Source organism: Strongylocentrotus purpuratus, unplaced genomic scaffold (genome assembly GCF_000002235.5).
Source record: "Strongylocentrotus purpuratus isolate Spur 01 unplaced genomic scaffold, Spur_5.0 spur5_scaffold_16, whole genome shotgun sequence".
Classification (NCBI taxonomy): Eukaryota; Metazoa; Echinodermata; class Echinoidea; order Camarodonta; family Strongylocentrotidae; genus Strongylocentrotus; species Strongylocentrotus purpuratus.
The window spans coordinates 3,448,661-3,476,550 of NW_022145601.1; the positions used below are offsets into that span (position 1 = coordinate 3,448,661).

At 33.8% G+C, this 27,890-nt stretch overlaps 1 protein-coding gene across 1 annotated transcript; it reads left to right on the forward strand.

Annotated features, from left to right (window-relative positions):
- Positions 1-27,488, forward strand: LOC115924809 (lactadherin-like). The gene is made up of 3 exons (XM_030987659.1): positions 1-164; positions 26,467-26,620; positions 27,326-27,488. The coding sequence occupies exons 1-3, from the start codon at positions 1-3 to the stop codon at positions 27,467-27,469; spliced, it is 462 nt and encodes a 153-aa protein (XP_030843519.1). The 3' UTR covers positions 27,470-27,488.
- The last annotated feature ends 402 nt before the right edge of the window (positions 27,489-27,890 follow it).

A 27,890-nucleotide genomic window follows, 5' to 3' on the forward strand; every position in this document is an offset into this window, starting at 1 on the left:
ATGAAACTGCAAGGGAAGCTGGAAATCAAGTTGCAAGTCAAGTTGCAGGGCAAGTTGGAGATCCACCTGCAAGTCAAGTTGCAGGGCAAGTTGGAGATCCACCTGCAAGTCAAGTTGCAGGGCAAGTTGGAGATCCACCTGCAAGTCAAGTTGCAGGGCAAGTTGTAGGTCAAGTTGGAGATCCACCTGCAAGTCAAGTTGCAGGGCAAGTTGCAGGGCAAGTTGGAGATCCACCTGCAAGTCAAGTTGCAGGTCTAAAGGAAGAAGATAACGATAGTAAAATTGGGTAAGAGAATGTCAGTTCTTTTTAATCTCCCATAAAATGACTGTTATTAAGGGTAATACTCATTTTCAAATGGAATTAAAATGATCGTTCATGAATTGTTTCTTCTGATTTTGTAATACGTAGCAATCACCTTAAAACATAATTTGTGTATGGCTAGATTGTATGAAATCAACCACAAAATTGCCGCCATTTTATACAAGTATTAGTAAACTGATAAGGAGTATGAAGAAAATAAAGAATAATTATAGGAAACCAAAAATGTAGGGATCGCACGGAACCAAGTCGGAGTTGGTTTCCGTGCGAGCCCTATACAGTGCGTCCCAGAAAAAACGAAACTGGAATTATCGATGTTTTATCATAACTTAATCATAATCATACTTAATAAATGACACATATTTGTAAAGTTTACATCCTCCTCTTTAATTCGATGCAACCCATATGATGCATATTTCACGCATAAGTGATTAAAAGCAATTTGAAGAAAGGGTACCAACAAGTCATTTGGCGGGCGTTATCTGAATTTCGAAGAGAAAAATCACATTTCTAGAAACAAAAAAATCTGGCTTTTCACATGACACCTCAATCAGGAAAAATGAGCCAGGAATAACAAAGTTCTGTTCGTTTAAAGGTACTATGTCCCATTCGCAGGCCTAAAAAAAAGAAGAAAAGTTAAATTCCAACGGCATTTGAAAGATAATACTAATTTAGAACTTCCCTTAAAAAAAGAGGGGATTGAAAATGTCTTTAAGTGGGAAAATATCGACTATTAGTTGTCGAATCGACTTAAGAGCTATAGAGCCAGTAAGTAATAGTCTGATTTTCAGACCATTGTACCGAATGGTCGTACGTTACTACGTTTTATGCTGCGCAAAGATTCAATCAGTTTAATTTTGGCCATTACAAGATAAGATAAGATAAGATAAGATTTTATTCGTCTTTCTTTCAAATGACATATAGAGCATAACATTGGATCATTACACATTTACAATGCAAATTATGGCAATGATAAAAACAAAGTTAACTAAAAGAAAGACGAGGAGACCCTGGTAAAAGCAGAGCTTGTAATTATTAGGGTCCCCTCTGAGCCGGATAAACATGATGAATAGATATTTGTGACTACCTAAGAATACAATAGGGAAAAGGGGGTATAACAAAACAAGAAGTGTACACACACAACAACAACAACAACAAAACGAGAGACGAGACTAGACAAGACGGGAGAAAAGAGAAAATATGAGAAATAATAGAAGACTACAACACATCGACAATAGGCACAGCACACAACGGGCACAAGACAACAGGGGGAGGGAATAAGAGGTTGACAATCTGAAAATATTCAGTTAGACACATATTAATATCAAGAAGAAAATTTGCATTTATAGTAATACATAATACATCTTGGCACCATAATAACTACAAAAATGAACTACTCTATGAGTCACAGTATTTATCAAGAAGATAAACCTTAAGTGTACACTTAAATGAAGAGAGACTAACAGATTGCTTAACGCTAGAGCCTAGAGAGTTCCAAAATTTAGGTCCAGTAAAAACCAAAGTATTAAAAGTTAACTTTGTCCTTACTTGGGGCAAGTGAAACGCAGAGGCATTTCGTGTAGCATGGTCATGAACTTGACAATTTTTCTTTAAAATGCTGACTAGAGCCTGTGGAAGGACACCAGAATCGAAGTCGTACATTAAAGAATCCAGTTGAAGGTGATAAATATCTTGCACCTTTAAAATTCTATGCGTATAAAAAAGCGGATTAGTGTGCGTACGAAAGCTAACGTTACAAATAATTCTTACGACCCTCTTTTGAATCAAGTATAACTTTTCAAGGTTAGTTTTAAGAGAGTTACCCCTAGCAAGAACACCATAATTAAGATAGGGCAGGATTAATGTTGAGTACATTAATAGAAGGATGCCTTTAGGTAAAATTGATTTCAATTTATGAATTACGCCACTGTTTCTTGACAATGTCTTATAGAGATGATTAACATGAATTTTCCAACTCATTTGCTCATCAATGTGCAAACCAAGGAATTTTGTTGATGATACCCTATCTATCAATACATTATTAAATGATACATCTCCTGGAAGCACTTTGATTGTATTACTAAAAAACATATAATTTGTCTTTTGCAGATTTAAAGACACTTTATTTGCTTGAATCCACAAAGTAACTTTACTTAGTTCGAAATTAACCGTTTCTAACAGAGTTTGTGAATTTTTGTGTGAATAGTACAAGCTGGAATCATCAGCAAATAAAATGAATGACAAAATATCAGATGAGAAATGAAAGTCATTAATATATACAATAAACAAGAGCGGACCAAGGAGAGATCCCTGAGGAACGCCGCATGTGACATTCTGTAACCCTGAATCAAAACCGTTTAAAGAAACAAATTGTTTCCTGTCAGCTAAGTTGTGCCCCTGACACCATAATGCGATAATTTCCCTAGCAAAATTTCATGATCTATAGTATCAAGAAGTGGGTTATTGATGTAGACAAATGTTCATGTACCCTTTACAGCTCATTTTATATATGTTATTACCAAAGAAGAAAAAAAGCCAGTCAGTCACTCAATAGTGTCTGACAGTGAAGTATAGCAAGTAAACGGGTTTCCTGGCACAATTTGAATATTAGGACACTGCTAACATTTAAATTTCTCAGATAGGACATACATGACATATTCATAATTCCTACAAAGTTCTACATAATTTGATATTGGCTGCAAAAGGGACATAATATCTTTAAAGTAATGCTTGCATTTCCATAATTTGATTAAACGAATTTGTTTTCACTGGCCGGATGCCTGCTGTAGCAACAAACAGAGTTGACAGAGTTCGTTGATGATTAGCCATGCATTAAGTCTTCGTCTGATGGTCTAATGCCACTTCAATTCTGGGTCGATTTAGCTTTCCCTCTTCCAAAGAAACATGAAATCCCTTAAAATTGACATTTCAATCATATTTCTATCCATTAAGATTTGACATGTATGAATGTTTGTATCAAATGCTATTACAAATTCTTCCAAAATCGGATCGTAGTAGATTGTTATAGTGTCAAGTCGGCTTAAGAATTAAGATCTATATATCTTTTCTTTCTCTATGCTGCAGTTATGATGAGCCAGATGAAAATTATCCTTGTTTGCCTGGAGAAGACGTGCCTCAACAAGAGGAAAATTAGGAAACAGGTGTGTAGAGAGATCATGACAGGCTACTTTTAATATCAAACTTTCACCTCCAGGAGGTGGGAGTTATAGAGGTATAAAAGTGAATACTGAAATATTGCTGTTCACCCTTCCTTTAGCTATGGTTCAAATCTCGTTTCATGCTTTCTGTAATCTTTTTCATAAATATCTTTATTACTTTGAAAAAGTTCATGTGTATGGAATGGAATAGTAAAAGGTTATTAAAAGATCCTATGTATTGTATTGGTGCATGTGCATATAAATTATCTGGCCTTTTTATATATGAAATATTGTGGATCAGATCCTGATCAAAGATGCACATGTATTTCAAGATTCAAGATTCAAGATAATTTATTGTCATGTAAAAAATACATAAAATTTGCCTTCGGACATTTAAAAGGTGCTTTACATGTACATACAAATATAAATATATAAATACAGACAAAATAATTACATTTCAACTTAACATTTAACAATCATCACAATATAAAAGTGAATACTATTAATACTAGTGTGGTTAAATAAAACCAATGTTTTTTATTTTATTTCTAATATTTTGACAGGGTAGCCCATTCACCAACAAGTAGTGGTCTTCCATGGGGCCCTGAATGAACATATTTACATCGTTTATAACATTTATACAGAACAGTTACAAAAATAATACTCGTTTGCAAAATAAATATAATCATTAACCTAGTAAACAGTAATGTCAATAGGAAAATATTAATTAAGTCGCAATTATGTGAATAAGTCATGTAAATATTACAGAACATGTTTAAACAATCTCTTAAATGAATTGACAGAGGAAGCCGTTCTCAATGAATTATCTAGCTTATTCCATTCAAATATGGAAGAAACAATTGGGCTACACTTATAACAATCAGTGTGAAATCTAGGCACACGTAAACATCCACTGTCTATTTGCCTTGTATGATGCTCATGTACATCATTAGGATTGATTAAGCCTACCTGAAGGTAAGAAGGTGCTAAGTTATGAACGCATGTATATATCATCATAACGCGACTTAACTCAAACCGCTTGTCTAGTGTCATCCATTTAAGACTTGTGAACAAATCAGCCGACGGTGTGTCATATGTCTTGTTCAATATTATTCTTGCGGCCCTCTTTTAAATTTTTTGCAGCTTAGTTGTATGAGAATGAAATCGGTTCGACCATACAACAGAGCAGTAATCTAATCGTGGCAACACTAGACTGTTATAAAGTAACTTTAAGGATTTTTGAGGCAAAAAACTTTTTGCTCTCTTTATCATGCTAATGTTTTTCTGGGTAAGTTTACTTACGTTTTCGATTTGTTTAGACCATTTCAATTCTTCATCTATCAAAAGTCCTAAGCATTTGGTGAATTGAACTCTTTTGATCAAATTGCCGTTTAATGAAATGGTAAAAGATTCAATTTTCTTGAGATTAGCAGGAGAGCCTATTAACATGACACAAGTTTTTTCAGTGTTAAGAACAAGACGATTTTCCTTAATCCATGCCATGACTCTGTTTAACGCAACAGTTAATTTTTCTTCCACAACAGTTGCATCATGTGCACTGACGGTAAGTGTCGTATCGTCAGCATACATATCTATGATACCTTCAGGAGTACATTCAGGTAGACTATTAACATATATTGAAAATAAAAGGGGACCAAGAATTGAACCTTGTGGCACACCTAATTTGATGGTTGATGGATGCGACTTGGCTCCTTTGAATTGGGTCACTTGTTGTCGATCCCCTAAATATGATTTGAACCAATAAATAGTCCTATTACTACAACCTATACAAGCTAGTTTATGTAGAAGTAGCTCATGGTCAACAGTATCAAAAGCCTTACGAAGATCTATGAAGGCAACTCCAGAAATTTTTTTGTTATCAATATTCAACGACCATTGATTTACAAGTTTTGCAAGGGCAGTAGCTGTTGAATGTTTAGGTCTAAATCCAGACTGATTAGGGTGTAATAATTGATTCACGTCCAAGAATTCACTGAGTTGTTGGTGGACGGCCCTTTCTATAATTTTACTCACGATAGGTAATATTGAAATGGGGCGGTAATTATTCAAAGAAGAAATATCTCCAGATTTGAATATTGGTACTACCCGAGCCTTTTTCCATTCACGTGGAACAACTCCTGTAGACAGGGATTTGTTAATGATATCACAAAGAGACTCTGCGATAACATTCTTCGTCATCTTTAAAAGTTTACAGCTGATGTGATCTTCACCAGTTGCTTTATCTATACTCAGATTATCAATCTGTTTCAATACAAAATCCTCAGTAATCAAATTCAAATTAAATTGCGAATGAGTTGGACCAATATTATTGTCCTCGTCTACTCTCAGTTGAGACTTATTCCTTCGCAGGTCCTTTGTAAACTTAGTAGCATTAGAAATGAAAAAGTCATTAAAAGCTTCAGCAATATTTGCATTGTCTGACACATTAGCACCATCAACATTTATGCTATTGGGAGATATAGGTAATGACTTAGGCACCAGGTTTCTCAAACATCTCCACATTTGCTTACTATTGTTATGATTTTGCGAGATCTGGTCTGCATTATATTCTCTTTTTCTTTTCCTCATGAGATGTTAAATGTTTTATAGATAAATCTACATATTGTATTAGAATTCTTTGCTAAAACACCATGCACCATTCTCAAAATAATATTTGCAAATATTTACTGATTTCTTGCCTAAATTGGCATGTATCAATCTATGCATTTCATAGACATGGAAGCTATTGAATATTTGTCTTCAATTCATATTTTAGAGAGCAGAAATTATTTAAATCTCATAAGTCATGAATTAACTTTAAGAGAATGATATATTTTCTACATATAATTTACATACATATAAAAAAAATTAAATAATATATATATATACGAAAACAGATGAATTCTATTTCTTATTCATTTTTGTTGACAAAAAGTACATTGTATTTTTATAGATATTACAGAGTATAAGATACAGTTAACTGAATATATCATCACACTTGTAAATTTGATGTGTTTTAGTGTTTTTCATAGCTCAAAAATGAGAGGTGGATTCTTTGAATTGGGGCCTTTGCTGAAACTTTTAGATGTAAGCTTTAATATGTCACATTCTCAAGAAACATTGTGACAAATACATTTTTCAGATACTTATAAAATGACAAAACTAAGTTGGTATAGGTATGAATAATGTACTTGCTAACTGTATGTATTTTAATATAGAGTGTACTTACAAATCCATCCTAGCTGCTGATTGAATTAGTGATATGTACTTATTCTCTTATTCGCTCAATTTCCTTTTTACCAAAATGTGACTTTTATTCACCTTGTATTTTATAAGCTGCCTGTAAATATTGCCATGCTAAAATATAGGGAATTACGGTAATCTGTTATCGCTGCATACTACTGCCTTAAAGCAGCCCTTTTAAATGTACAAAGTAAATGTATATGAAGCTGTGTTATATATTTTAAATACATACTTACAGTAATGCACTTTTTTTTTATTGCAAGTATATGTTTTGGACCAAATATTATTTCTTAGTTGAATTTTCAGAGAATTAGGTATTCAGATTTGTTATGTATGACAGAGGGGATATCAAACTCAAATATTGTTATATTATATTAAAATGACCCTCTATAATGTACACTGTATGTGCAGTTGTATGTTAAAGTCTAAGACTTACTTGCATGCATGCAAACCCAGCTACAAAAATAGTGTTGTCAAGTGTATGCATATTTGCATGTAGAAACTTCTCTCCAGTTAATGCCTAGTAAAGTACAAAGAAATGCTTGCATGAGAGCAAGTTTCTGTTCTTAGGGCATGTATACACATCCTTAAATCCATTCAGAGATGGATCCAATTTCTTGTTTGCAAACATTAATTTCTTATACTGGGTGACCTCTGAACCTCCAGAACTTCTCTTCCTTACAATTGCAACAGACCTGAAGCTCTACATATTTGATATAACATTAATAGATTTCTTGCTTTGCTTTATTCGAATAATTGTTAAATTGCAAACTTTGTACTTAATCAGTATAAGTAGACAGTTGATATGCAAAATGAATATTTACTATGCCTACATGTATATGGAAAGTTGTCATACCGTGAATTTAACATTACTATTTGATAGAAGTTTAAATAAGATTGGACCAAAGTCAGCTAGTATTATCGGATGTCATGGTCTTGTTATTGTGTAGGCCTACATGTAGGTTTGACAATTTTAGCTCATGTACAGTTATGGTAACAAAAAGGAAATTGGAAAGAAACGTGGTGAACTTTGTAGTCTCATGTCCCTCTCCTACAGCTCCTGTTACATTTACCCAAGTGCTTCGCTTTAGAGACAGCATGCATGTAGACTTAAAGGGTGTACGCACATTCCTCAATTTTACACCTTTATAGTGCAGGTCACCATTTTTAGAATTTACATCTCAGGATTGTAATGAAATCATTTTCTACCTCTCATCAGTTTAGGATTTCACTTGAGGAGGAAGAGATTTACAACATCCCAGTATTACTGGTATCTTGCTATTATTCATCTCAAGTCAAAGAAATTTGACTAAAGTTTTTGAAGGCTTCCCAAAACTGTATATGAGGTTTAAGATTGTTAGTTTTAATCCATTGTCATCATTTCATGCACATCGATCATTGCAAACAAAATGATTGCAATGCGGACTACGGTTGTACTTTTCTACTAGGTTTCACATTTTTGAAGCTTGACTTGAGAATACCTTTGTGCCTGTTTCTATTTTATGTTCGACCAATGATCATTAGGTAATCCACATGTTACAAATACTTGACATAATGTGAAGGCTCCGATGAAAAAGGGCACAGCGGTACGTGTTTAGTTTAGTAGAATCTGCCAATGGCCTTCCTGAACGTTCTAGTATAGATTGCAGTCACGGTACGGTCACTCAGATAGTTCCACTAGTGATTTCAGTATATACTCAGGATATTTTTGGTTGGTGGTCAGTAAAAGTAACAATTGTTTTGCTGGAAATCAATTTCATAACGATGAACTATTCAGAGACAATGATCAACTACTTGAAATATGACTTCTTCTAAAAAAAGAATTGTTGTTGTAAAAGATATAAGGTAGGTTATACAAACTTCTGCCAAAGAATACAGAAATAAAATGACACCATCCAGATTCTGGAGTATTGACCTACATGTAACTGCCTTGATTAACTTGCTAGTTCAAAAGTCTTTCACCATATCTCATCCTTCCAGCCTTATTTGTGTGTGACTCATGGAATAACATGCGATTTGGGTCAAACTTCAGCAATAATGTAGATGAAATGCTGAAAATACTTGTTTGTCAACTCAATAATATGTGTGCAGAGAAGAGTCAGATTTTATTTTAGATAGATATTGTGATTACTTACTGAAAGTGTCTGAAAAGCAATTTTTCCAGTTTTTATATCTCAAAGATAAAGAATACACTGTTTATATATATGTAAAAGTACTGATGGATAAATGGTGTGTGATGTATAATAATAAGTTTTCATGAATACAATTTTTGTTCTCAGTTTCTGTTATCATTATTATATACTTTATTAAAGATTGAGTTCAGAAATATCATTTAATATGGATTTGTTCAATAAGAGGTTGCATTTTGTCCTTTTTATCTGGCATCAAATGCTGCATTTTTGAAACCTATAATCATGTGTGGATGTAGTTGTAATCAAATACTAAGGATTATAAATGTCTTTCTTGTGGTTTATATGGAGATAAAGATAATTGGCGACATTCAACATGTTCATGATTTTGTTTTTGTGTATGTTTTTTTCTTCTTCATTAATTGGACATGTGTTAGTTGTTTCGCAAAATGTATTATCACCATGCAGTGAATTAAATTCAAAAGAGTTTTAAAATGTTAATTTTTCTTAAATCATGCTGTACAAGAATGTACGTGTAGTCACATCAAAGTGATACTTGTAATTTATAAGCAAGAGAAAGAGGGCTAGACGAAGAGTAGTTCTGTACCCAAGTTGATTTTACTTTTAAAAGAAATTGTCTATATCCTAGAATATGAAAATAAATCTGGTTGACCTTTCTCTGTTCAATCCTATGTGCATATAATATAAATTAATTGACCTAACAGCTGTACTTTTGTACTATAAAAAGACACCCTGTTAGTTCGTTACTCTCTTTCTTCTTTATCACTTTTGTTTTGCTCACCGTTATTATTGTTCTGTAAGTCTTCGTCTAGTCTCCTTGTTAGCGCTTTTTCTCTGACACTTTCTGGTACACGTATCTCATTGTACTGTGTTTTGTCTTCCTTGACAATTGAAAGACGTTAGGGACTTGTATTTAAATTTGTAGTGTCCAATAACATATACGTACATTTTAATACAAGAGTATTAATTGCTATATCGAGTACATGCGTGTGTGTGTGGGTGCGCGTGTGTACACGTGTGTGTGAGTGCGTGCGCCTGAATATTCGACTAGTGTCAAAATAATATACAAATATACACTGTCTTGAGAGGTTCTGGTTAAAACTGTGCGCAAGAGGTGACTCCAATGGTACTTTTGGAGTCACCGAGGCCCATAATTTTAACCAGTACCTCGAATAGAAGGCATGGTATATTTGTTTTATTTCCTGCATCAAAAATTATTTCAAAAAAATAAAGTTTTTAAAAAAAATCCTATTTTTGGGGAAAAAAATAAATTTAGAATTAAAAATAATGTCAATTTTTATCAAAAAAGATTTAAAATATTTTGTTTTCATTAAATTAAGATTTGAAAGAAAAAACAAATCAAACACAATTTGTTTTCAACTCCCAAATATTACTCCCAAATATTGCTTCTACTCTTATACTCTTATATAGTATATTTTCAGAGCAACCTTAAAATAAGACGAGCTCTCAACCAATCAAAAGCAAATAAATTTTTCATGCATGATATAAAAAGTTTACTTAAATATTCTTGATCATATATATATATATATATATATATGTATGTATGTTTTTCTAAACAGTTTATGAAAATGTACTTTTTTATTTTTATTATTGCAATGTATGTTTAATCCAAAATATCAATGTATTATAGTTTTGTCGAAAATGATTTGTACAATAGGTATTTGAGTTGAGAGAAAATGATAAATATATCTTTTTTAAAAAGGAAAAAGTGCTGCGTGTTTGCGTGAGTGAGTAGTTACATCCACGTTTTTAGATAGAATATAATTGTTCATACACATTAAGATTTTTGGGTTCTCAAATCGAAATTGTAAACTGTATAACTATGTTGTTTCATCGTGTTGTTCACGTCTTACAAGCTTTAGTGGATCACTCTGTTTCATTATACTTTCTGCATTATTATGTTTCTTACCATTCATTATACAATTAAAGCATGCGTTTTCATATCATGTTTAAACTCACAACTCACTGGTAATACTACGTTTTCATTATTTGTATTATGACTGTTATCATGTATATTGTACTGTGCTGAAAACAAATCTCATTTGCACGAGAAAAAAGAGTATTCTTTGAGTTTTGATTTTGATGGAAATCAATAGATATACTTGACAAAGTCTCCTTAATACAATTAACTCGGAATTAGTTTTGGTTCAAAGTTGGATACAAACCAACAAACTATCATTGAATATTAAAAAGACAAATTATATGATATTTAGCAACACCATTGATCATCTTCCTGGTCCTATTCAAATAAATGGTATCGAACTAGAATGTGTTCAAAGTACAAAATTCCTTGGAATTTATGTTGATCGCAAGTTGACATGGAAAGTTCACATTAATTATTTATGTAAACTATTATCAAGAAACATTGGTGTCATAAATCATGTTTAAAAATACATTTCCTTTACCGGTTTTATCATCACTGTACACAACCCTTATTTTGCCTTACCTCAATTATGGGATTTTAGCACGGGGAAATCCTTCTAAGACCCTAACTGACCGAATATTAATTTCACAGAAGCGTGCATTAAGAATAATTCACAATGTCTACTTTCGTTCCAACACTAACCACTTATTTTTACAAGACAAAATTCTTAAAATTAAAGACTCGTATTCTTGGTACCTTGGTATCTTTATGTTCCAGCTGATTAATAACGAGTTTACCTCTCCCGATCTCCTCCATTTTCCAAAAAAATAACGAGATACATTCATACCCCACAAGACAGTCAAACCACTTCCACACTCCTCGAATGAGAACAGCTTTCGCACAAAAGACAATTATTTACACCGGTCCAGTATATTGGAATAACATAGATCCATCTCTTAAACAAAGTATTAGTCTATGCATTTTTTAAAAAAAGTTAAAGACTAAACTTTTAGACACATATAGATGTACATGATAGAATCTCGGTTTGTTTGACTCTCGACTCAATCTATTTCTCAATCTCCCTTTTCTAGAGCTTTTGTTTTTGTCTTTTACTATTTTCCTCCATTCATTTTTTTTCTTTTCTTTTTCTTCCTCATTTTTGTCTTCTTTTCTTTTCTTTTTCTTCCTCATTTTTTTCTTCTTTTTTTTTCCTTCCTCCTAGCTACATATTGTCTATTTATTGATCTATAAGCATACTTTGTTCATGTTTTATTGTAAAATTTGCATCTGAGGAACTAACACTTCAACAAGCTCTGATTCAAGTTAGTTCCTCTTTTCTCGTGCTATTTCCTCTATATTTATCGTTTCATTACATATTTGTTGTGATATAATTATTTTTGTATTATGTTTTGCATGAGAAATAAAAATCAATCATTTCAAATAATTAAATGCCTATTTGTAGTCTGCAAAAGATATTAGGATGGCAGCTTCATGCAGAGTGAATGTGCACATTATGGCTTCCTCACTTTGGAAAGTGGGCGTGGCACGGAAGCCACGGGCCCCCTGCACTGCCGGTAGGCCTACGTATGTTGACTACCATTTTCGAACGTGTAGGCATTGGTGTTGGACGAAAAACCTGACACCTGTTGCACTTGCGCGAACGTCAACATTAGGCAAAAAAAAAGAAGGGGGAAATGGCTCCACTCGATAGAAACTTCGTTACACGGGTGACATTGGTGAGTAAACAGTAAAAAGTGACATGTGATTGTTTCTGAATTGTGAAGTGGTGATGTTTTGATTGTGTGAAGGATATATTTTGCTGATGATCGAACAGGCAAACAGCGTGTGAATCCCTTACAGTGCGTATACAAAAAGAAGTGTGCCCAACTTTGGTAGCTTGTAATTAAAGAGTTATAACATATGTGACCTTGAATCTTCTAGCATGTTAAAGGATAACTGATGCACTGTCTAATGATACCATACATATAACTGTGCTCCCATGGACGCCTGAACAGCAGGCGTTTCAAAGAGTATTGTTAAAATATTCTTGTAACAAGTTTGGGCTGAAGCAATGAAATTCGGGTCAAACAAAAATTATATGGATTATCTCCTTCCACAAACAATTTATCACTTATTAATATTGACTATTAGGCAATTTTGACTATATTGGCCTTGTATTACAAATAGTTGATATCAATCGCAACTTATTTGTGATTGAAATCAATCACAACTATGTACATAATAGATAGGAGACTGCAAACTTGTGATTGATTTAGGGACTTGATATTGATTCGGATAAATATCAACTCTTTGTAAGACGGGGGCCCTGGTGTTAATATCAACATAAATTCAAGGAAATCCCTATTACAAACAAAAATGTATGATATTCTCTTCGGTATGATGATTACAATCTTGACTTCATTCGCATCCCTCGTTTAAGGTAACCCTTCTCACTGAGTGGTACAAAATAGATAACATGCATTTGGGACGCCATCTTCTTTATGAAAGTCTACTGTCAATTTCTCTAATACTTATCATCACATGTGCTCTTTCTTGCATTTGGGTTAAGTAACCTTTTAGTTTTTATTCGCTGTTCGATTTAAACACCTTATGCTCGATCCTTACGCCTGTGAAATGGCGCAGCGGACACGTTAGAAGAATATCATGAAACAAAAAGTTAGTAAGCTCTGCAAAATATCTAAAGGTTATCCTAAGGAATAGGGATTGAAACAAGGTTCTGTGAAAGCCTAGAAACATTGCGTTATTTACATTGCGTCATTTTAAATAATGAAGCACGAGGCACAATTTAACCTTTAAAATTATTTAGGACCAAAAAAGCACGTAGTGACCCACATTCGTTCATTAGCCAAAACTTGGTACAAGGCGATTTTGGCCAAACTTTTAAAGACTCTAGTGCTCAGTCACCCGTGACAGAAATATTATGAATAGGGTAACATTGGACAAAACACAAGTTACTCTTCATTATGAAATAAATGTTAAAGTCATATCGGTTATGAAAGTTTAAATAGGAGATACCAAAGTTTGGTACATTTTTTGGATAAGCACTTTACATGTTGGAAATGTGAAATGGAGGGAAAACAATGAGAAAACAAATTTAATGGCACTTTTTCATAATTACTAGTTCATACAGTGCTCTGTGATTATGTATTAGTGTACGTATGGAAAATGACTTTGGACACCCATCGTTATCTTTTATAAATGATCAGCTTGAGCTCTTATGATGATGCTTTGCTAAAAAATGAAGGACGAAAGATAGCTGAAGGCTGAGGAGATATAATGGTGCAGAAATTAAAAATGGGGAAAGGAGAAAGAGGTAATACAAAGTACTCTGTAACACATTAAAAACCAAGTCTACTTATGACCCAGCAGTTGTTAATCCTGATGATTCTTCCCATAGTCGTTATCCAGGTACTGACGTAGGCTATCCGCAAATGAAACCATTAAAGTGGTGTTTTTGTAAGACTATGGGTTGACATTACAATACATTGTCTTATCATGGATCCTACCACAGGGTCTGAGGAGCCCGAAAAGACGGGTGAATATAGGTTTCATTATTGATAGATTGATAGATCAAGGTTTTTCAGTTGTATAATGGGCTTATGTAATGTACATGTATATGACTATAATATTTACCAAGCTTACAGTACATATAAATTCATTTAATTGATATTCGAATCATTTGCATTTCTTTACCCCCCTCTAATCCCCTTCACATACAGATCGGTGTGTTGATATTTACGACTGATTCTACGAATGCTTGCAATAATGATATCACAACAGTGAGTATTTCTGTATATCAGACTATGGGGCAAAATAAGATGCTTGAGTAGACTTACAGATTGGTTAGAGACACCAGTCATTTCAATGGCGCGGGCTCAAATCCCACCCCTGCCACCAGTATAAACTTATAATATTTTCTTTTCTCACATTCTGCTCTTATACTGCTAAAATCATCTTATAAACTCTTGCTCTACAGAAATAATCAGCTTAGTTTAATTAAAAGAGACGAAAAAGATACAGAAACATAAACAAATGTGATAGTGCAACATAATAGAAGACCCCAGGGAGAAGGAAGAACCAATAGACAGTATGGGAGGGTGATCGTGAGGTATCCCGAATATAAATGAGAACCAAACAATACCGTTTGGTATTGCCACCGCTGGGCCGAGGGGCCTTGACTTGACTTGACAATCAGCCGAGGACGCAGGTTCGAAACTGAGTCACGTCTTTCGGATGGTGACGTTTAAAGGTGACGGTCCCAGACGTAAATAATCATATCTGATTGATACACGTCTGTAAAAACCCAATACACACACACACACACACACACACCGTGTGAGTAAAAAAAAAGTTTACACCTAGAAAATTGCTAATTATTTTTTTAATGTTCTTTGAAAAGTAAATTGTTATACATCTTATGAAAAATGGTTTTATCCTAAATCATTTGGTATCATTTTGGTGTGGTATGTGTTCACGCTTGGATGAACAGGAGGCATTGTTTGCGAGAGTGCAAAATCGATGAAATATGAAAAATGATTGTAATTCTTCAACAGTGTCGGTACGATTGTCCGGCTGAAGTGGTACAAGAGCATTGCACATCAGAAAATGAGGTACATTGTGCTGTAGATGGGAAATGCTGCCCAGGCTACTTTAGGACGAAAAATAGGTATGATAATGTAAAGAGCAATAACTTTCTCATACTAATTTTGTTTTACAGTACTTAAACCCTACCATTGGACACACGCTCCAATATTCACGCATGATGTAACTAGCGCTCTTTAAAGATCTGAAATGGCTGTCTTTCTTTGCCCGTAGATCCATCATATACCTCGCCCAATCCCTACCCTTTTAGTTATTCAGATACTTCAAGATATGCCCATTTCAGCAAATGAAAAATATATTCCCCACCAGTGACCAAGTTTGCGAAAATTGTTGTCATATTCATATTCTTGGAATCAAACAGGAATAAATAAATACATATATAAATGAACAATGATAGAAGAAGCGATAACAAACGTAATTGATCTTTCCTTCTTTCCCCCTTTTTTTTTCTTCTTCCTATTTTTTTCTCTCCCTCTCTCTCCTCTTTCCCGTTCCCTTCCATTCCCCTCTCTCTCTTCTCTCTCTCTCTCTCTCTCCCTCTCTCTATCTCGCTCTCTCTCTCTCTTTCTGTCTCTCTGTTTGGGGGAGGCAAGGGCCTTTTGCCCCCGATCCACACCTTGATGGCGGGAAAAATCGCAACTGATCTCCCCTAGCTTTCATCTTCCTCTCTTATTTTCCTATCTCTCCTCTCCTCTTTCCCTTTTCTTCCCTTCCTTCCTTCTCTCTCGTTTAAGTTTGCGGGGGGCAAGACCCTCACCCCCGATCCGTGCCTGCTTATCTCCACTATCCTAGATGCTACAGACTTCTAACAAAATGTTCTATATAGATAGTCCGAGCGATATTTTTTCTTCTGTCACGTGAAAACATGGTTATCAATTTCATGCATATCGCTCCAATACGATTGCAGTAATAGTTATTATTATTATTATCATTCCATATTCGACTTTATCTTTATTCTGCAAACCTCTCAGTTGCCAAGTCTGCCCCGATGTTCATTTCATGCCTGATGTGAATAACTGCTGTGAATGCCTACCGTGCGCAGAATGTGATGGTATAAAGAATAAAACTGAAGTAGTCCCTTGCAACTTTACCAGCGATACGGTCTGTAAAATACAGGATGATCCAACACCCCGAGGAACTTCTGCTTGCCCATGGATAGGGTCTACTTATACCACTACTACACTTGTTCCAACTACAGAAGCTTCCAGTGTTGACACTCCAAGTAGGTATATTTATTATATGGCTATTAAAAGTGACCTTGTTTGCGCATATACATCTAAATCTTTATTTCAAATTTTTATTTCCGTTCCTTGTCAATTTTGGTGAATGTATTGTATCGTTTGAATATCATTCTAAGTAACTGTGTAACATTTGTATGCATCAGTCTTTGCACTGTTTTACAGTGATTTTTATCAATAACCCAAAATGAATTGAATTTAATATTATGTGCATAGAAATGTACTCAAAAGAAATTCCATTTTGTTCATAATTTGTTACATTTTCCATGCCAGGTGATCCACAGGAGAGTAAATCTGATTGGACATCACTTGAAATAGGTTTTTTTTCTATTGTGGGACCATTCGTTCTCTTCGCTGTCGTGTCTTTGGCGATCTGTATTTGCCTCTGCTACATGTATGTACATGTATGCCCCTCAGGTAGGATTGTAAAGTGAAGTAGGTTTCCTTATGAATGTGGGACCATTCATTCTCTTGGTTGTCGTGTATTTAGTGCTCTGTATTCAAAAGTACCAGAAATCAGGTAGGATTGTTAAGTGACTATGTTGTTTATTGGATAATTAAGGGGAAATTCCACCTTGAATTACATTTTTTTTAAATAAAAGCAGAAAATGAGAGGAACAGATCAGTGAACGTTAGAGGGAATTCTGATCAAAAAATAAGAAATTTATGATTTTTAGTTGCCATCAATCGAACACAAATCGGCAACTCTGTGACGTATCTTTCAAGGTTCCCTCGGGTACCCTTTCATGTGCTCTGTACTAAATAAAATCAGAAATTCATATTTTCCCCTCGAAATTTCAATCATGCATATACCCTAAATATAATTATTGCAAATATGTTCCTATACAACCTTATCTTCAAAAGCTACGAAATTAAAAACGTATACAATTTTCCGTATACAGAGCAAAATTGGAGAGGACCTCGCAAGATACGTCAAAGTGTTGCCAATTTGTGTCTTACTGATGACAACTTCAAACATTCATAACTCTGTCATCTTAATCATAATATGGCTCAAGCTTTCACTAATTGATTTCTCTTGTTTTCTGCTTTTAATACCAGCTACATTTTATTATTAGGGTGGACTTCCCCTTTATAGTGTACCTACAACTAAAACATATATTCTGTTCTGTATTTTCTGTATGTTTTAATAGAGGTAACATGTGCCTTTACTATTAAAAACATAAGCTTCAAGAACTATTTCTATAATTAGGTACTGCAATTTTAGAAACATGTAACTCTCAATTTAACAACACGCCACACCCATATGCGAAGTCTGACTTTGATTCCGTTCGCTTGTTTTAATGTTATTCTTTATTATCTCAATATTTATCCACTGGTCCTTAATGCCAGGTATTTTTTTGTTTTGTTAAATTGATTTATATATTCTAGCTACACAAATTATTTGTTGGTGATTGGTTCACTTTCAGGCCTTTTCAGCAAATCTGTAGCTCTGGTATTAGAATTGTAAAAAAGTGGGTAGGACTAGAAAAGAAGATGACAGGGCCCCTCCCTCACACTCTATCCTTTACCAGTGTACGTATTCATTTTCATTTCAATCACCAAACAATTCCCAATAAAATTAATAATAATAATAATAATAATAATAATAATAATAATGCATTATATTTCTATAGCGCTTATTAAAATGTTTCTAAGCGCTTTACAAAGTTGGCAAGATAATAATACATTCAATATCATATTTACAAACTATAATTAATATTTACTAATCAACCTACAGTTAATTCAAAATACATAAGCACAGATACATCTAGTCAATACATATAAATACAAGAGAATACATTTAATTTTAAGGCAAAACATTACAAATTCAAATTAGGGCAATTACATTACATATACTGTGAATAACATATTAAAGCTACAATTCCCAACAAATACTACACAACGCACAACCTGGAAAGAATTGCTCCGAATGCAAGACATCTAAAATCACTGTACGATCGCGATTTCAGAAAGTTTGCTGTACGCATTGAACTTCAAGTTGATTCTTTGATTAAATTACATCTAGCTGTTCCTTCGCCGCGGGCTAACACATCCGCCACCAATAGCACTGCACCACCACAAGGTAAGTAGGCAATTGTTCTTTTTGCCTGAATTATTAAAAAAAAAACATCTTAGTCTTATGGGGCCTTGCAAGAAAGTTGCAATCAATTGCCAATCCCCCAAATCAAGCGTAAGTCTTGCGATTAATTACAAATTTGCAATTGATTGCAACTCAACTTTCTTGCGACGCCCCATTAGTAAAAAAGAGAGAGAGGGGAGGGGGGGGGGTAACAAATATATCTAGTAATAACTTCATTGTTAAAACTTTAATCCTAACAAATCCTAGGAAATTTGGGAGCCTAGTGGGGCGTTGCATGAAAGTTGAGTTGCAATCGATTGCAAATATCAGTTGCAAATTTTGCAACTTGCAATCTATTCCAACTTTCTTGCAACGCCCCATATGATATATATATTTGACCATTGCATAGCTAGTAGAGATATTTACATCATTGCCAATTTTTCATTGACTTGTTCATTCATGGAACATCGACATGCTTCTTCTCTGATGATTTATCTGTGTCGCCCATATTCAGGCACTATAGATTATTCTAGTTCTCATAAAGGGAAAGTCCACCCCCAAAATAAGTTTGTTTCGATAGAGGCAGAATAATAAGAAAATCAGGTGAGTGAAAGTTTGAGCAAATTCCGATTAAAAATAAGGAAGTTAGGATTTTTGAAGTTGTGATCAATCAAACACAAATTGGCAACTCTATGACGTATCATGCGAGCTCAACTTCCATTTGCTCAGTACTAAAAAAATCTAAAATTTTCATTTTCCCTCAAGAAAAATTTCAACCATACATGCACCCTAAATATAATAATTGCAAATATGTTTCTATACTCCCCCTGCAAGGAACAAATATATATTCCGTCATCAATAACGAAGAAAACATGATTTTATGGAATATTATGCACAAAGCAAATGAAGGAGAGCTCGTATAATACGTCACAGAGTTGCCAATTTGTATTTGATTGATCACAAATTCAATAATTCATAACTTTCTTATTTTCATTCAGAATTTGCTCAAACTTTCACTCACCTGATTTTCTTATTATTCTGCCTCTATCGAAACAAACTTATTTTGGGGGTGGACTTTCCCTTTTTAAGCTCAATCAATAAGCACTGTGTGGTTCTTGTAGTCTTATTATTTATAAACCCCCTTTATAGAGTTTGCTACGCGCTCTGAAATTGGCTCTTTTATTAAATTACATATAGGTGTTCCTTTGCTGACCACTCCCACCACCACCACCATTATCCCGTCTTCACGAGAGGAACATCAGAAAGATTAGAAGAGCTTGCAGAGATATCATGACAGGCTTTAAAAAAACACCTCAAGGAGGTGGGTAATCGAGATTAAACTTGGAGGTAACGTGATCTGTTTTCATGTTTTCTATAATCTTCTTCATAAATATAATTATTATTTCGAAGAGGTCCGTGTGTAAAGATGGAATAGTAAAAGATTGTTTAAAGATCTATATTGGTGTGTTAGTGCATGTGCATGTAAATTATTCGGCCTTTTCCATATGAAATATTGTGCAAACGTATCCTGATCAAAAGTGTTTTGTGTATTAATGGTTAAAGACCAAGTCCACTCCAAAAATAATTTGCATTCAATAGATGCAGAAAAACAAGAGAAACAGAGCAAAAAAAATTGAGTAAAATCTAAAAACTAATATGGAAGTTATGAATTTTTGAAAAAGTAAGAAAAAGTATGGAACAAATAAAATCACTACACAAACTGCCATTTTGCGTTTCCGTTTGTGACGTCATTGCTCCACTATTTATCAACTTCTCTCTATATTTTTATCCATTAATTTTCCTTTTTATCCCCCAAAACCTGGCTGATTTCCCCATGCCTTTGTCCAGGTTTTCTGATTTGTATCATATTGCGTGTGTGACATTATACAAAATGTTGTATGAACTTTGAAGAATTAATACTATTTTCTGAATATTGTACATTCATAATCATTGATTTTTATATAAATAGTTCATCAAAATTCACATCTGTCAGGATTTAACTGAACAAATTTACTCTATATTTGTGCACCCACACAAAAATATATTACTATCAATATAACTTGAATGCTGGTGTGAAGAAATAAGATTCCTAGGGGAAAATTGGGAAATTTGTATTATCAATGCAAAGAAAACAATTAGTGAATAGTGAGGCAATGACGTAACAGACTCATGAGTGAGTTGCCAACTCAAACTTTTTTTGATTGGTTTGTCCGATTTGTCTGCTTCTATTGAAGGTAAGTTATTTTTGGATTGGACTTGCCCTTTAGATAAAACAAATGTTTTTATAGATAACTGTACAGATTATAATGGAATTCTATATTGAGTTGAGTCGAGTTGAGTTGAGGTTTTAATATCCAAACGTTCAAATACATAACAATAATAACAATAATAAATGTATGTTTAACAAATATCTCGAATGAATAATAGGGACCAGAAAATAGCATACAATGCTAATTATGTCTGGTACCTTTAAAATACAGTATTTAACATTTAACAATGTGTGTGTTTTTATATATATATATAAATTATTGAATACAGTACAACTTAAGCTACATACTATTCTATGTATCTAACATAATACATATTTGTGTGTTTAGTACAAAGCCTAAACTTGTTTAAATAGACATTCCGTATAAGATACATTAAAGTATCATAACTGTCTACAAATATAGAGTACATGTTTATTGTCTAATAACGAAGGCAAGAAGCTTGATTAAAAGGTGACCATAGTTATTCGATTAAAATGTGTACAATAAAAGTACTACGAAAACAAGAAACTGAAGTTTCATAGATAAAGGTAAATCATTCCAGAATCATACGCCTCTGTATGACACAGAAAATGAACCTTGCGTTGTCCTTACTTAAGGGAAACTTAGCCTTTTATTTTCTCTTTGTCTTGTCTCATATCTGTGCTCTACGAAAGAGCAGTACTAAATAAGGGACTGTGACAATCTATTATTCAATAATTGATGCATAAAAACACAAATAGATAGTTTTTGTAGTTGATACACATTCAATAATTTTAACTCCTGGAATATTGGTTTTGAATGTGCCCGAAAGGGACTATATGTTAAAGCTCTGAGTGCCATCTTTTGGCTTAGGAATAAACATTTCATATTTATTTCATTTCAAAACATCATGCACCATTATCAAGTTATTTTTGCAAATATTTACTGATTTCTTGCCTACATGGGCATGTATCATTCTATGCATTTCCTGGAAGATATGGAATATTGAATTTAAATTTCAATTAATATTTGTTATATCGAGTACTCTTCTAAATCCATCCTAGTTGCTTAATGAATTGGTTATAAGTACTTGTCCTCTTATTCGCTCAGTTTCCTTTTTGCCAAAACATGGTATTGTTTTAGCTGACTTTAAGTCCATATCTTTATCACTATATTTAATCAACAATACTAATTGTACAAACACTACTATCAAAGACCTCCACTTTGAACCGTACAAAGTACATATATATTTAACATTTATTACATACAAGTCGTACTTAATGAGTTCGGTTCTGTTATTGCAAGTTTATGTTTTGGACCTAATACATTTTCTTTGTAGAATTTTCAGAGAATTTGGTATTCAGAATTGTTATGTATGACAGAGGGGATATAAAACGATTTTTTTTTTTTACATGAAATTTATATGATACTTAACAGTCTACATCATTTATACTTTATATATTCTATATTAGAGGTTAAAGTCTAAGACTGCCAAGAAAGCATACAAATCCAGATTTTAAAATTGTTTTGTCAAGATAACAACAACTTTCCAGTTAATGTCTTAAGCAGTACTACAAATTAAGTACTACTGTACAGTACAGTACTACAATTTTTGTTATTGTGAAATCCATTCAGATATTTATGCAATTTCTTGTTTGCAAACATTAAGTTCTTATACTGGATAATCTCTGAATCTCCAGAACTTCTCTTCCTTACAATTGTGACACACCTGAAGCTCTACATATTTGATATAACATTAATAGATTTCTTGCTTTGATTTAGTAAAATAATTGTTAAATTGCAAATTTAGTACCTGTCAGTATAAGTAGACAGTTGATATGCAAAATGAATATTTACTATATTTATATGGACAGTTGTCAAACAGCGAATTCAACATCACTATTTGATAGAAGTTAAATCAAGATTTGCCCAAAGTCAGCTAGTATTATAGGATGTCATAGTCGTGTTCTTGAGTACATGTAGGTATGACATTTTTTAAGATGATGTGAAGGTTGCAGCCTATTACTATTTTCTATGCGACTATAATGATCATCAGGTAATCCACAAGTTACAAGTATTTGATGTAGAGATAAATATTGACATAATTTTATGTGAAGGCTCGGATAAGAGAGGGCGCTGTGGTGTTTAGTAGAATCTGCCAATGGCCTTCCTGAATGTTGTGGTGTAGATGTTGCAGTCACGGATCTGTCACTCAGATAGTTCCACTGGTGAATTTCAGTATATACTCAGGATATTTTTTATTTTATTTATTTATTTTTTTTTTTTTGGGGGGGGGGGTTAGTGGTCAGTAAAAGTAACAATTGTTTTGCTGGAAATAAATTTCATAACAATGAACTATTCAGAGACAATGATCAACTTTTGAAATATGACTTCTTTAACAAAAAATGTTGTTGTAAAAGATATAAGGTAGGTTATGCAAACTTCTACCGAAGAATGTATTTATTGGGAGATTGGAGAGATTGCAATCGTGAAATAAAATGACACCATTCAGATTCTGGAGTAGTCATCATTCAGCCTTTCACACACAGCTAAAATTCATCGTATCTAGAGATGATTAGAATCACTCAACAGTTTTAAACATGTTTATAGACAAAATTTCCCAGTGTGAACATCGTTTATACGATGTTGGGATATATACGAAATCGCGATCCATACGCCCCTAAAAGCAGGCTGCAGATACGAAGTTCGTATCTAGAGAGCTTGCCATTTTGTGTGTGAAAGGAAATTCGTGTTTAAACGTGTTTAAACTGGATGGAGCGTGCGCTTTGATTGACATGACATGACCTTCAATGCGCAATGGCACTACTGCGCATTTTACGAGCAGTAGTTAATAATCTATTAACGATCGCAACGAGATTTATGTGTGTGAAAGGCTCGTTATTAGTTTAAACACGTTCGAAACACGTTTATACTAATCATTTTTATAGAATTTTAGCTGTGTGTGAAAAGGCTGTAACTGCCTTGATTAACTTGCTAGGAGACTGGAAAGATTGCAATCATGAAATAAAATGACACCATTCAGATTCTCGAGTAGTCACCTAACTGCCTTGATTAATGCGCCTCGGAATAGCATTGTCTAGATAGACGGCGCTATACTAATGCCTATTATTATTATTATTAACTTGCTAGGATACTGGAGAGATTGCAATCATGAAATAAAATGACACCATTCAGATTCTTGAGTAGTCACCTAACTACCTTGATTAGCTTGCTAGCTCACAAGTCTTTCACCATCTTATCATTCCAGCCTTATTTGCGTGTGACTCATGGAATAACATGCGATTTGGGTCAAATTTCAGCAATAATGTAGATGAAATGCTGAAAATACTTGTTTATCAACTCATCCATTGTGTGCAGTAAAGAGTCTGATTTTATTATAATAGATATTTTGAGTATTTGCTGAATGTGTCTGGAAAGGCAATTTTCCAGTTTTTATATCTCAAAGATAAAGAATACACTGTTTATATAAATGTACAGTACTGATGGATAAATGGTGTGTGATGTATATTAATAAGTTTTGATGAATATTGATGAATATTATTTTTTTCTCAGTTTTCAATTATCATTATTATATATTTTATTAAAGATTGAGTTCAGAAATATCATTTAATATGGATTTGTTCAATAAGAGGTTGAATTTTGTCATTTTTATCTGGCATCAAATGCTGCATTTTTGAAATCTATAATCATGTGTGGATGTAGTTGTAATCAAATACTAAGGATTATAAATGTCTTTATTGGGATTTATATGGAGATAAAGAAGAATGGCGACATTCAACATGTTCATGATTTTGTTTTTGTGTACCGTATGTTTTTTTTTTCTCATTAATTGAACCTGTGTTAGTTGTTCCGCAAAATGTATCACCACATAGTGAATTAAATTCAAAAGAGTTTTAAAATGTTAATTTTTTAAAAATCATGCTGTACAAGAATGAACGTGTAGTAACATCAAAGTGATACTTGTAATTGATATATTCCGCATATGGAGTATGCATGCGTGTACAGGGACTCAAGAATTAATAAAAGTGTAAACGATATGAATAGTGTCATTGTTTACAATCTTTTTTGTCTTTTATATTCTTGCATCTTTCCAAATTCTTTGTTGTCTAGAGGGAAAGAAGTGGGGTGTGAGCAAGAGATAGAGAGGAAAGCAGTTGGGGGGGGGGGGGGGGGGGGTGTGAGAGCAAGAGAAAGAGAGCCAGTCGAAGACTAGTTCTGTACCCAAGTTGATTTTACTTATAAAAGAAATTGTCTTTATCTTAGAATATGAAAATAAATCTGGTTTATTTATCTAACAGCCTGTCACCGATCTTTCTCTGTTCCACCCTATTTATTGACCTATACAGATGTACTTTTGTACTCTATACAGACCCCCTTTTAATTCGTTACTGTCTTTCTTCTTCTATCACTTCTTGTTCACATTTATTGTTTTGTAAAGTCTTCGTCTAGTCTCCTTCCTTGGTATCGTTTTGTCTCTGTTACTTTCTGGTACAAGTCTCTCATTTTACTGTGTTTTATCTTCCTTGACAATTTAAAGGCGTTGTGTTTAGGAACTTGTATTTTAATTTTTAGTGTCCACACACGTACATTTAAATACAAGAGTACTACAGGGAGAGTCAGAAAGAATGTCCCACTTTTTAAAAATTGTATTGTTTGAAGTATGAATATTTAATTAGGGATTTAATGATATGTCTTGATAGAGTTATCCTCCCAGTACATTTAGGTACAATTTTCATTTGAATGTCTGCATGCATGACTGAACATCAGACAATCTTTACAAGACTGCCAGATTTCACTTGCGCCAACTTACTGGGTGAGGAATAAAACAGTGCATTGACCAAAGACAGGCAGATAGACACACACACACACACACACACACACACACATATATATATATATATATATATATATATATTGGATAAGGCAGACCAATGGAACATGGTTGCAACTCCGAGTTTCACGCCTTGTGAGCGATCATCAGGCAACTGAGCATTGAGCACTGTACGGAGGAATAGACCAAATCTAAGTATATATATTTATATATATATATATATATATATATGCTCAAAGCTAGGATTCAACTGAGGCACAGGGCTTGTCGTTATTAAAAACTCACCTGTCCCCTCCCGCCGACAAAGATATACTTCTTTTTTTCAAACGGTCAGTCAACTGATCTTGTTTCGCCAAACTACTGACCCGTCTCCGCGGTCTAGTAGTTATGGCATGGCGTTCTAACCCAATCAAAAAGGGAGGGCAGCAGTAAGAAACTTTGATAGAGCTAATTTAAGCACCATTATTCTCGATGTTTCGTTATTCAAAATTGTGTATTATAATAATAATATCAATTTATAATATGTCGTTGTAGTAATTCGCATATCAACGTCTCTATGCGCTTCCAAAGGACTTTAGGTATTATTTGTTTGTATTTGTCAAATTTATTTCCTTATATATATATATTCATTATCAGTTTATTTATTAGTTACTGGTTGATAATTCTTACTCCTATTAATGGACTGACGAGTCAGATAGATCTTGGAAAGACCTCTACCGTCACTGGTCTTATCGTACAAGGCAGATACAACCTGACACAATGGGTTACGTCTGTAAAGGTGTCCTATTCGCTGGATGACGTGACATGGACTTATGCTTTGGAACCACAATGTGGTGAACAAAAAGTAAGTTACTATTTCAGTCAGACACAACTTCGGAAACCGTATGTTAAATCTGAGATGCATGGCCCTACGTGTTATCCGTGTTTGTGATATGGTTTAATATTGAAGACCTAAGAAAAATTGCGCTTCAAGATGATCAACAAGTGCCTCAAAGAAGTAAAAAACTTTGAGTGACCGGTATTACCACACTGGTTTTTCGGAATAGACTGTAGTGTTATGAAAACCATTAGGAAAACGCAAAATTTGGTTTCGATTTCGAATCATAAATATCTTGATAATCAGACAGGCGATCGGCTTGTAAAAGTCATGTGGTTCTTGACTGACCTAAGGGTTTATAATTTTCATTGCAGCATGAGCTAAATCCAGGATTTTGTTTCAGAATCTGAGAAAAAATTACCGGATCCCTATAAAGTTAATATTCTAGCGAGAGAGGTCGTCCATCCTCATGGAGAAATTGTGCCCCCATGCCGTTGAACGTGTTTTTTATGTAATCATATCTATACTCATTCCCAGCTTACATATTTTTAGTAGACATCGTTTTTCCCCAATTCTATCATGTCTATTTGATAGTAATACATGTACTTTTTTCAAAAATTATTTTAGTTTGTGAGTACGCATTCGCAATTCAGCTTATGCTGTGAGACATAATTGAACCGGAAAATTCATGCAATGACCTTAAAATGTTGACTTTCTCCTCGTGATTTTCAGGTCTACGCAGCAAACTACAATGAATACACTCCCGAGACTATACTATTCCCTCGACCAATCACTGCTCGATACGTCAGAATACACCCACTCACGTGGCATGGGCACCAGGCCATGAGATATGAAGTTCTTGGCATAGCTGGATAGACTGAAGTTTTAAAGCATGAATACTTCTTCTAAATCTTAATGCTGTCATTTTTTGTAATGTTATTATAGTTTGTTTGATTTGTTTGATTGATTTTATTTCTGCGTTCAAAAATATACAAATTCAAATTCAAAGTACAAAATTTCGAACAATAACAAATACAATGAATACAATGTTTACAAAAGTAATTAAATGAAAAATCATGTTCAATTATATCATTCGATAAACATGTACGAAGCATACAATAACATAAGAAATATGAAATATTTTCAATAAATTAGAGAGGTAATTTGGAACGCAGGAGACCACCATCGTGAGCGGTTAGGCTGGAGATGGATGGCGGCCTCGTAAAAAGAATTGGCGACATAACTCTCTTCGAAAAACTGAGTGACCAAGAGGGTGCGGTGCAAGTGCAGGTGCAGT

Coding starts and splice junctions, on each gene's coding strand:
- LOC115924809 (XM_030987659.1), top strand. CDS start 1: ATGAAACTGCAAGGGAAGCTGGAAATCAAGTTGCAAGTCAAGTTGCAG. Junction 165..26,466: donor GTCAAGTTGCAGGGCAAGTT/GTAGGTCAAGTT, acceptor TGGACTGACGAG/TCAGATAGATCTTGGAAAGA. Junction 26,621..27,325: donor CACAATGTGGTGAACAAAAA/GTAAGTTACTAT, acceptor CGTGATTTTCAG/GTCTACGCAGCAAACTACAA.